The following is a 12,694-nucleotide window of genomic DNA, read 5'->3' as shown; positions in this document are numbered from 1 at the left end:
CTTCCCTAACTACATTCTAGCCACGTGAGCTACCTTTCTCTTTTTCTAACAGCAGCGGTTAGAGAATGAATGGGAAGGGCTAAGACTGGAGGACAGCTTGCTTCTGCTTTAAGGCTTCTGCAATTACGTGCCTTTTGTCTCTGTGTTCTCATGGCTGGCTGCTTCTTAGCATTCAGATCACAATTCAAATGCCACCTGCTTAGAGAAGCTTGGCTATTATGACATCTAAAATAAGTTAAACTCTCTAGTATCACTCTGTTATTTCTATCATAGTATTTATCAAAATCTTATTTATGTTCATTATCTGCTTTTCCTAACTAGAATGCAAGATCTAGAAAGGAAAGAACCTCATCTATCTTGTTCCCTACATTAACCTAAGAGCCAGGATACAGTAAACATTCACTAGATATATACTGAATGAACAACTCAGTCCTCCTTCTAGCAATAAATTTAAAAAGTTCTTACAGCAGGAAGACTACAAGAAAGAACAGAATAGAATGGACCTCTAGGTCACCAAAGCCAGCTAATATCACAAGTGTTTTGTCAATTTGCTTCTTTTCCATAAAAATTATATTTTCTGTACAATTAGTAAAATGTAAAACTTCAGTAATGTTCACAATCTACAACAAAACTACTAGAAGATGATTAGTCAGAGAAATCTTATAACTGCTCTTTCCTTCCCATGTCAAAGACTCTAAGTAGCTCAGCAAGAAAAATCTACTGCAATAAAAAGACATACATAAAAGTGCTCACAAACACAAAAAGCGAAGGTTACAGGCACCATACCATCCACCAAACTGAGGGCATTTCTTACTATCTGCTAATTGGGGATGGAAGTCAGGTGTCAGTACTTTTTTTTTAAAAAAATAGATCTTGTACATGTTAATAAACTGTGATTTCTAAACAATGCATCCACTCGAACACAAAAAAAGAATGCCCTGAATATTAGGATGCTTGAGCTGAACCACTCCATGTACAAAATATACAGTAACTGCTGCAAGTGCTGACTGAATGCCATCTAAGAATGCAGGTTATGAATGAAAATACAGTTTAAAAATGGGTCAAAGGAGCTTTTTAAAAAAACAGTCCTCCAGGGACTGGCTTCATATTTCACAAAACCAAAGAACTATTAATAAATGGTACACAGAAAATCATGCCCTTGGCTTACTTGTGGAAAACCACGTACCATGTGAGCTATTTTTCCAGATGTGCTGTTGATTCATAAAGCTTTTTTAAAAACAGCAAAAGCCTCTAACTGCTGCACATTCCCCCTTATGTACCTGTGAAGATGGGAGCAGTGGCAGGCACCTGCAGGCCTGTTTAGGAGGCCCATTCAACTGTTTTAGGCCAACTAAAACTGAGCATAAATACATGCATACCCCTTACTTGTTGTTTCTGGAGAAATGTTTCAGGGTTGATACTTCCTTATAACATTAATTCCAACTTTTTATGAGAACCTGGATTCTGAGCCAGCTGTAACTGTGTTAGGGCTTTGGAACTTAACTGAAACATCATGAAATAAAACACAAATGTCTAGTTGTTGCATGTTCAAAGACTTACCAGACACAATAACCAATCACTCATTATGAATAATAATTTCAACACCAGCATAATATAAAACAAATCCTTTAATTTTTCAAGTGTTTAAAAAAAAAAACAATTTTATACTTAAGCCAGCCTTGAAGATTAGCACAAAATTTACCAGTTTACATTTTTTTTTTAAATGTCAACTCAAGCACCCTCTCTGTGCATAGCACTATTCTAGGTGCAATAAAAAGGAATCTTAACCTTAGAAATATGAGTTCACTTTCTGGAATTGTATTATCTCCTTTCCCAGAGAGTAAAAATAAATAAAATCACAATTGCTTACTACAGATCTGCCCCAAACCACTTCTGGTTCACAGAAAGGCTAATTTCTGCCAAATGTAAAATGTAATGAACTCACTTCCTGCTTTCCCAAAAATAAGAAAGTAGAATTCCTTTTCACCAAGAAAACAAAAAAAAAAACAAAACAAACAAACAAAAAAAAACCAGTTTTCCATGTAAGGGCAGTTTGCTTTCTAATAAGTATTTAACAAAATTTTTTTCCTCTAGCTTTTCTTTAAATTTTCTTCCTCTAACATTGCCCTTTTCTTGTACAAGGTAAACCAGTATCTTTTTATGCTGTTTTTCCTTTCCTAAGTATTGCATCTTGAAGACAAACCATTTCCAAGAGTAGTGATAAAAAATAACATTAAAAAAACTTTAAAGGTGAGTCACTTACATCACCTTAATGAAGTAAAAAAATAAAAAGCAGTTGGCACTAATATAGCTAATTCCAAATATCTGTGTCTAAACAATTTTAAAAACCATAATTATTTATTTTGTAAGAATGTACCCCTAATCCAAAGTAACTTACGTTTTAAAAAATTTTGGCCAAAAAATTTACAAAAACCTTTCAGTTCAACCTAATAAAAGTGATATCTAGAAAATATGCCACATTATTAAGTCTGTCTTAAAAAGTTCAGATTCTAAAGCATTCCTAAGGCACGGTGATCCGGAAGACAAATGACAAATGTGCTTCTGCTGGCATTGTATTCGATACGAAGCATCTGTGACAAGCTTCAAGTGAGCCCCGACAGGCACCTTCCTCCTGATGCTATGGGACTGTGAGAGAAGAGTCAGACGTAGGCTCCCAGGGCCGCATGAAACTCTGTGAGACACTGTACCAGCTGCTGAAACTTGGGCCTCTCCTCTGGATCTAAGGCCCAGCAACAGGCCATCACAGCAAACCTGCAGAGTGATGAAGATGAAAATCTGGGCTAGTAATGACACAATATTCCTAAACTTTTGGTCAGTTTGATGCCAGTTATGTTGTCTGTCTACGGGTGGGTATGGAGAGGATGATATATTAAAAACGGATCCATTTTACTATTTGTTAGCAGCTCTAGAAAGAAGCTAAAATAAGTTATTTGGATTACATGTGTGAATTTCAATTCTTCATGACAGCGTATCAAAATATTTCAGCAAATATACAGAGATTTCATGTAAATACCTAAAACACAGTCAAAAGAACACCTGTGTTTTCCTGTAGTTAAATTAAGAAAAAGATCTTGGAGGAAGAGAACGTTTTATCTAAGGTCTATAAACCCTGGATCTAGAGTAAAATCAGTACAAAAGCTGCCACCTTATCATGATGCAGAAACCTTCAGGGGGTTCTAGAACTGAGAAGATACTCATCTGTATGTCTAAACACCCTCAATAGCCTCCTGCTTATCCCATTCTCATTACATGACAAGATAAGCTATGTGATAGAAGCAGGAAACAGAAAGCAACTACTTTGCTCACTAGTCCAGATCATCTTCCCTGTATCAGCTGATACCAACTGGGAAGGCAAAATGACAGTAAGAAAGGTGTTTTATAACTACTGTGTCCTTTATAACTACTTTATAACTACAAAAGTCAAGTACTCACTCTATATAGAAAAACTGACATAATATTCAGCCAATTTTCCTAGTACATCCATTTTCTTAGTCTGTCCTCTCAGACTAATTTATAGTGCTTAGATTATGCACTATAAAATAAAATGCAAGAAGTTCTAATGTCAAATGCATAAATTAGTGACTGAATCACCCTGACTTTATGGTTCTTTACAAGAGTCTAATTTAAATCCAAACAGTCATTATTTTCAAAGGGAAAGCTCTGTTTGAATATGGAAACCTGCTCATTTTCCTTTATTCCAATATAGTAAATGGAATAAAGTTCATGCCTTCAAGCTCAGAAAAACTCACAATTCATCAGGACAGTTGATTGGCTGGGCTATTCGGTAACCATCTTTCAGGTATGCGGCCATCTCGAAGGGGTCAATGTCCACGTAGGGCGTCTGGCCCAGAGTCATGAGTTCCCACAGCGTCACTCCAAAGGCCCACTAGGAAAGGAGCAGGAGCACAATGAGGGGACATTTAAAACAATGGTGAGGGGGCTAGTGCCCACAGCTAGCTACAGGACAAAAAATAGCAGCTCAACTCAGGCTTCAGAAAAGCAAAATGTTATTTACAAAAAGAAGTCTATCATACGGTTATTTTCTCTTGCCAAGATTAAAAAAAAGTTCATCCAATATTAGTATTATAAATTCTGCAATTAGATCCATTCGAAGTAATAGTTTAGTGTTGATTACAAGCTATGTATTATAAATTATGTCTAAGATTCTTCTAATATGAGAATTTGTACCTTTAAATATTATAGCTAGTCTGCATAACTGAGAAGTGGAAAATGAAAAGAATTCTAGTCTAATTAAAGGGAAAAGCATCCTAAGTGAAATATGCAAATGAGGGGAAACATAAAAAGTCATGGATTTTTACTGTATTTAAAGTTTTAAATTAACAGATTAAAATAACTTCCAAACTTGCCTGAGTTAGCAATCAGACTTATTTAAAATCAGTATGTAAACTACAGAAAGGAACAGGAATGGTCAACAGTGGCAACGGTGTCCACTCATAGTCTGAGCGGGGCTCCCCATTTTGGCCAATTCCTGGCTGTACTCAGCTCCTGGAGAGTGTGCAGGAGGTGGGAAGCAGGCAACATGTCTACACAAAGCTGCTGCCACGTGGCTGAAAAGGACTCAGATCTGGTATGTCCACTGATCTGTTACCATGTATGAACCCTGAGGTCAGAATAACTGAACTTGAATAGGGAAGGGGAAACCTGTAGACTACAGTATCAGGTTTGTGAGTACCTACAAGTCTGAGGCATTTTGTATCCTTCAGTACATTTAATTTCCTCAATAAACCTGTGAGAATCATTGGTAGTTCAGTTTTACTTGTGCTACCATGATGGGGAAACTGAGGATCAGAGGAATAGCTTGCCAAAAAATGCATATTTTAATGAGTAAAAGAAAAAAAAAAGAAAAATACCAAACACAAGTCAAATACAAGTCTATTTGTAAAATCTAAGTATACTGCATTAAATTTTAGGTTACTATTTTTCAGTAACAAAATCCTAAAATACTTACTTTGTAGACAAATTTTTTAAAAAGCCCTATAATAGTGAACAATGGCTACATTTCCCCCAGAATCTATGCAAACAAGAAAACAATGAAATGACATATTTTAAGAACTGTCATAGTAAGTTCTATATTGAGCCAAAATATACTTCAACAATGAAGACAAAATACGGAGTTTTCCAGAAAAATAAAAGCAGGGAGACTATGTCTCCAGCAGACCTGTAAGGTGTATAAAAGCAGTTCTTCATGTGGAAAAAAAAAAATACACCACATGGAAATCTGGGTTGACACAAAGAATAAAGAGAACTGAAAACATATTAGTAACAACTGAACCTATTCTCTTGTGTTAAAATTTCCTTGATAGACTATTTAAAGCAAAAACAGCTAACAAGATATTGTGGGGTTTATAATATACAGAGAATTGAAAGATATACCCACAAACAGTATGAAGACTGGAAGGGGGATGAGTGGAAACACTGTATTGTAAGGTGCCTACATTAAACACCAAATGATATAATATTTTCGGAAAATAGAAGGTTTACACTGTAAAGCCTAGAGTAGCTTTTTTAACCTCAGCATTACTGATATTGTGGGCTAGAGGATTCTTTGTGGTGAGAAGCTGTCCTGTGCGTTGCAGGGTGTTTAGCAGCCTTCCTGGAGTAGCACATCCCCCAAGCTTTGACAACCCAAAATGCCTCTAGACATAGCCAAATTCCCTTGGCACTGACAAATACCCTTAACTGGAGCAAAACTGCCCCAGTTAAGAACCACTGTATTAGACCAAACAACAACAAAAAATTTAAAATATCATAAACGAAGGAGAGATCATCCTTTAGACATCAAAAAATATTACAAACAATTCAGTTTTATGCCAACAAATTCAGCAATTTAAATGAAATAAACAAATTTCTTAAAATACAAATTACCTAAAGACACAGAAGTAAACAGAACATCTATATAGCCCTACATCTATTAAAGATACTGAATTCACAATTCAAAACCTTTCCACAAAGAAAACTCCACATTGTTTGGTGAATTCTATCAAACTTGAAAGAAAATATAAATATATATTAGTTCCCTAGGGCTACCATAACATACCACAATCAAGTGGCTTAAACAACAGAAATTTACTTTCCCACAGTGCTGATAGCTAGAAGTCCAAAACAAGGTGTCAGCGGGAAACCTGTAGGGGGAATCTCCCCTTGTCTACTCCCAGCTTCAGGTGGTTGCAGGCAGCCCCTGGTATGCCTTGGTTTGCAGCTGCAACCCTACAGCCCCCACCTCTGTCTTCACGTGACATTTTCTCATGTGTGTGTCTCTTTTCTTAGAGTGGATTAGTGTTCATCCTAATTGAGTATGACCTCATCTTAACATTACATCTGCAATGACCCTATTTCCAAATAAGGTCATGTTCTGAGGTACTGGGGGTTAGGGCTTCAATTTTTTTTTCTTTGGCGGACAGGCGGAACACAATTCAACCGATTACACACCCAACCCTATATAAACTTTCAGAACACAGAGGAAGGAATATATCTCAATCACTTTGACAGCAGCATTACTCTAAATACCAAAACCAGGTGTTCAGCCTTTTGGAACCTGATATCTTTTTCATTAACAGTGATCATAAAGGTGGAGCAGAGCCCAGCCTTGAAGTCTATGCTCTGGGAGGGGAGAGGGGCAGGGGAAAGACGGAGAAGTATGTTTAGTTTCAAAATCTCCATAGAGTCTTGGAGGCTACTGAAATTTCCCTTATACCTACCGGGACATTCTATTCTGCTTAAAAATGGAAAAAATGATTTCAAATTAATAAATGTTAAAGGATGGTGCCTGCTCACATCTAGTTATTTGCCTATCTTTAAAACCTTACTCTATATGCAATTTTTTTTCTGAGAATTAACAAGAGCTATATGAAATCTTAATACTGACAATTGTTAGTAAATGTAATGCTTAATTTTTAAAATCAAGTCCATTTTCCATAGAGAAGGTAGTTCCCTGCACAAATGAAACAGAGCCCAAAGAAATGAAACTGGTTGGAAGGGTGCTCCCATCCCTTCCCCTGAGATGAAATGATCCATTCAAAGCAGATTTTGGAAGAAGAAAGGATGGGAATTTGTGACAAGTACATACTGACACTTCGTACACAGGGAATAACACCATCCACCAACATTATAACACTATAACACCCCTGACTAAAAGGGACTTTGACAGTAATGGTGGTGGTATTTGAGATCTGGAGTTGAACATAAGTATTACAGCAGCAACGTATATAAGCTTTTAAAAATTACTCCTTTCTCACTGTTTTGTTCACATTATTATTGCCCATCATTTACCTAAAGTTTTCATATTACAACCAGAACACTAAAAGACGCCATAAAAAAGAACAGTCACGCCAAAGGGAACAATGCAGTTTCATTTCCTTAAAAACTAACAAAAGTGATTAATTACATGTTGGCGAACTGACCCTTAAAAAAATAATCAAGACAAATGGCACAAGAATGATTTGTGGAAAACTTGCTCTCTAAAGTCTTCTGATAACTGAACGATTTAAAATTTAGACAGACTTATTCTATAATTTCCTTCTGTTTGACGTCGGCGGAAAGGGGCAACAAGAAGGTCATGCTGTTCTTTCCAGAGTTTTAAGAAAGACTGTGGCTATCTCCATTTAAAGAACATTTAGGGAAATAACAATGTTCTTCTATTCATCTTATTCCTCTTCCCAGAACATGTGCTATTTTATAGCTTCTATATATGTAAGATGTAAAATGGTTTTACCACTAAAACATATGTGAATGTGACTTGTCAAAAAGTATGTAAGTAAAATTCCTTTTTTCTTTTAGCGTAGCATTAACTAAAGATGGGGCTACTGAATTAAGACATTTCCAGTCATTACTTCAAGAACTTTGCAAGGTTCGCCTCAGTAAACTATAAACTGAAAGGAAAAGAATTCCATTCAATTTTAAATTATTTTATCTGACCACAGTAGAAGTACCATCAGGTGTTCCATGGGTAGGCCTTTCTGTTGATATTAGAAACCTAATATCCCCTTCTCACATAAAGATATGGCTGCAGATTACCAAAGTGCAATTAAATGAATCTGGGTTAAGTGTTTTATAAGGACTAAGGAGAAGAATTCCCCGGGTGCTTGCTAAAAAGTACAGTTCCCCAGTCCTATCTTAATAATTCTGAAGCCTGGATCACATTACTTAATTTATTTATTTGTTTGTATTTTTAACAGAGATAAGGTTTCACCATGTTGGCCAGGCCACTCTTAAACTCCTGGTTTCAAGTGATCCCACCCGCTGTGGCCTCCCAAAGTGCTGGAATTATAGGCATGAGCCACCACGACAGGCCTGGATCACATCATTTTAAACAAAAGTCCTTGGTGGGTCTTAAGATCAGGCAAATATAGAAAGTATTCTTAGAAATGTTAGCAGCAGTGATCAGACAGCAAAAACAGTCTTCATTTATTTTCATTGTAGTACAGCTGACATATAAGACACTGCATATAAAGTATTCAACTGGGTAAGTTCTGACATACATAAACACTCCTGAAACTACTGCCACAACTAAGATAAGGAACCTATCACTTCCAAAAGATTCTTTCTGCTTTGATCCTTTCCTTCCACCTCTCCCTACCACCAGCACTACCGTCCCCAAGTACGGATTACAACTGCTTTCTGTCACTATAGAGAGTGGCATTTTCTAGAATTTATATAAAGAGAATTATTCAAGCTGCATGCTATTTTCCTAGCTTCTTTTACTCAGAATGATTCTGGGATTCACCTATGATGTAGCATGTACCAACAGTTCATTTCTTTTTACTGAATAGTATAGTTTGTTATATGAATATTGCAGTTTGTTTACCCATTTACCTTTTGATGAGCATTTGAATTATGTTGAGATTTAGCTATTAAAAATAAAGCTGCTGTGAACATCTGTATATAGTATTGGTAAGAACATGATTTCATTTATCTAAGAGCAAAATGACTGACTATGATATGTATATATTTAACATTTTAAGAAACTGCCAAACTGTTTTCTGAAGTGACTAACCCATTTTATATTTCTGCTAGCAGTGTAAGAGAGCTCTTGTTCTTTCATATCCTTGTCAACACTTGGTATGGTCGGGCTTTTCAATTTTAGCCAAGCCAATAGTATCTCACTGTGGTTTGATTTTGCATTTCCCTAATGAATGACTAATAATGTTGATAATATTTTTCAAATTTGGAGAGAATTATCTTAATATTTTGAGTTTTCTGACCAACAAAAAGGGTGTACCTCTCCTACTGTGTATGTATTCTTTGATTTCTCTCAGCAATGTATTGTATAGCTCTTTCACGTTTTTTGTCAGATTTATTCCTGAGAATTTCATATTTTTTATGTTCTTAGAAACTTTTTTAAAACTTTATTTTTCATTGTTAGTGTTCAAATTGATTTTGTACACTGATCTTGTATCTTGTAATCTTTCTAAACTCATTTATTAGTTTTAGTAGCTTTTTTGTATATCATATTGAATTTTCTACATAGATGATCATCTTAGTCTGCAAATAGTTACTTTTTCTATCCAGTTTTTTCTTCCCTTAGTGTACTGGCTACAACCTCAAGGACAGTGCCAAATAACAGAAGTGGTAAGAGTGGCCATCCTTGTCTTGTTCCTGATATTAAATAAAAAGAATTCAGCTTTTTACCACTAAATATGTTAGCTACAGGTTTTTCTATAGATGCCCTATATGAGGCCTAGAATAAATGTCCAGAGGGACATGCCTCCTCTGAGATGCCTCTTCAGGTCTGGTGGGCCACAAGTGCCAAAAAAGGACCTCAGTGCCTCTGGGGTGGGGCCCTGACAAACAGCCACTGAGGTACCTTCCCACCTAGCTGAGGAATGATGTTCCCACCCCAGTGAACCTGAAAAGTAGAGTACTAAGCCAAAGAGAATTATTCTTAAGTCCTAAGGTTTAATATTGTCTGTTCAGTCAGCTTTTTATTTAAGATGCATTATTCTTTTCTTCTTTCTTCCCTTTGGAATGAATATGTCTATTTATTACTTGTCCCACCACTGTATTTTTGAAGGACATAACTTGTTTGCTTTTATAGGTTCTGAGCCAGAAAGGAATTTGCCTCAGCACAAACTGTACCTTGAGGCTCATCCATATCTGATTTAGATGGTATTTAAATGACACTTTGGACTTAAGACTTTAGAGCTGATGCTAGAACAAGTTAAGACTTTTAGGGCTGTTAGGATGGAATAAATGTATTTTGTATGTGAGACTGACATAAATTATGGAAGGCCGGTGGCACAGTGTGGTGGACTGAATGTTTGTTTCCCTGCCACCATTCATATGCTGAAATCTTAACCCCTAAGTGATGGTATCAGAAGCTGCGGCCTTTGGGAAGTGGTCAGGTCATGAAAGTGCAGCCCTCATCAATGGGATTGGTACTCAAAGAAGAGACCACCAGAGACTCCCTCACCCTTATGCCACATGATGACCCAGAGAGAGGATGAACATTTACGAACCAGGAAGGGGGTTCTCAACAGACACCAAACCTGTTGGCACCTTAATTTTGGACTTCCCAGACTCCAGAATTATGAGAATTAAATGTTTGCTATTTAAGATATCCAGTCTATGGCAGTTTGTTATAGTGGCCCCAATACACTAAGACACCAACTCAACTTCGAACATCAGCAATCTTTAAGCAGAGCGTTATACATGATTGAAAAGTGACTACTTCTGCTATAAATCTGCCCTATAATCTCTGTGATTAGGAAAGACAGAGGAGCCAATGCTAGATGCTGCCCAGGCCATTACACAGATCTGTTATTTATGGTACTTTCTGCCACTGTATCAGATGCATGGACATTACTCCATCAGAACACTAGGGCTATCTGAAGGGAATATTAAACAGAGTAAGGACAAGTCTCTAAAGGAGTATAAACAGCTGTTTACAAGATCATGTCGGTAAATTATCCTGAGGGAGAGCCAGCGACAGAAAACACACCCAGCATAACTACTTGATCACAGGACAGCAAGTGCTCACCTCTGAAAATACAGTAACTCTTCCTAACTTAAATCCATTTATTCTTCATTCCAAGGAAATATTAGGATGAATAAAACAATACCATTAAGTAAAAGTAAATGTCTTCTTAACATTAATATTAAATCTTAAATTTGTATTTCTTAAAGTCTGAAGTAATCCTTGCACCTCTAGGTTTTTCAGGTCTTTAATGTTAATTCCTCTGAATGTGAACATAATTAATAGTTCCAAGATTGTTGTATATAAAATCTGCAACTATAAAGAAAAAATATTAGGAATCTATGTATTACTGTAAAATTAATAATGAGTAAAGTTTTCTATACTTTAAAAAATAATAAGTATCCTCCATAACTCTAGCTATCTCTTTCACACAACAGTAGTTCAGGAGATTACTCTTCATGAGTATATTATCAATGTCAGGCTCCTGCTCAGGATGCAACAAGCACTGGGTTCCTTCCACAGCACTGGGCACACAGGGAGTGAGAGAGTCATATGCAGCAATGTGCATATGATTTCCTTTTTTCTTCTAAATAATCATTAATATCCACAAAATAAATAATGTAAAGGCACAAGCAACACATTTTGATTTGCCCTATCCCCTAAAAACTGTTCAAATACGTTTAAAAGAATCTCTTCATTGCCATAAACCATGCTGATAATATTTGGCATGGAAGTTATTTCCTTGACTTGTTTTAAGAAAATGCTTCTTAAACACAATGTAATACTAAAAAGACAAGAAAACCAATAAAGAAATTCCTAACTGTGTACTCCTGATTACATTTAGTAATCTCCTAATAGAAGGTAGTTCTTAAGAGCAGAATTATGTTAGCTACTATAATTAGCTAAATAATTCAAAGAAGATGTAAATCAAGAACTCTATTTTCAAATAAAGGAAAAGAAAGTCACATAAAAAAAATTTATGGTGGTATCCACATCCGATGAAAACACAATAAAAACAATATCCAGAAATTCTTAAGAATGCTTACAATGATGTCATATCTTGGAATAATAGAAAGACATTTATAACTAGTTCTTAAGCTCAACAGTTTAAAGTTTATGTTAACATAAGAATCTGGACATACAGAAATACAAAATCCCTTCAGTAAAAATTCTGAAAACAGAACCTAGAGATGCAATGTATTATTTTTATGATGGAAAACATTAATGTATTTCTAAATAAATCATACAGAATGCTTAATAACAAAAAAAATGCAAAAATGTTAAGATGTCTTAAAGGACAGAGAAAATGTTTCTTCTAAGGCAGCAGTATCATTTGTTGGGCGCTACATTTACATCTAAAAATATGTGTTTTACATGTGTATAGACTCTGGTGGAAGTGTCCAAAAATAGAACATTAAATGTAACTTAAGCCCCCAACTTCGCCCATAAAGAAAAAATGGCAACAGAATATAATGATTGTGTGTACACATTTCCAACCCAAATGTTAAAAAGCAATCTTCAACATGTGAGCTTTAAAATATTTTAAGAATTAAAAAAAAAATTCAATAAAAAACTAAAAGGATTTTTACATGAATAGTCACATCCTAGTCACAGAAAACAGAAGGGTGTTCCTAGTCCTTTCAATTCCAATTATCTAAAGCAAAGGTGATATATACATACGTACATATGTGTGTGCGTGCGAGTGTATATACACACACAGACATAAGAAAACAAATTCGT

General features: G+C 35.7%; 1 protein-coding gene across 4 annotated transcripts in view; it reads right to left on the bottom strand.

Moving 5' to 3' along the window:
* Positions 1 to 1,610: 1,610 nt before the first annotated feature.
* Positions 1,611 to 12,694, bottom strand: part of RYK (receptor like tyrosine kinase) — a 90,809-nt gene continuing 79,725 nt past the window's right edge. For all 4 annotated transcript variants that reach the window (XM_035278558.2, XM_035278559.3, XM_035278560.2 and 1 more), the window contains exons 14-15: positions 3,771 to 3,907; positions 1,611 to 2,772 (exon numbers count right to left, since the gene is read on the bottom strand). In XM_035278558.2, coding sequence (XP_035134449.1) covers positions 2,661 to 2,772; positions 3,771 to 3,907 — 249 coding nt within the window. In that variant the 3' untranslated portion in view covers positions 1,611 to 2,660. The remainder of the gene's footprint in view (positions 2,773 to 3,770; positions 3,908 to 12,694) is intronic.

The sequence above is a fragment of the Callithrix jacchus genome, chromosome 17, assembly GCF_049354715.1.
Source record: "Callithrix jacchus isolate 240 chromosome 17, calJac240_pri, whole genome shotgun sequence".
Taxonomy (NCBI): Eukaryota; Metazoa; Chordata; class Mammalia; order Primates; family Cebidae; genus Callithrix; species Callithrix jacchus.
Note: the sequence above shows the minus strand (reverse complement) of the source record. Positions and strands in the feature narration are given on the sequence as shown.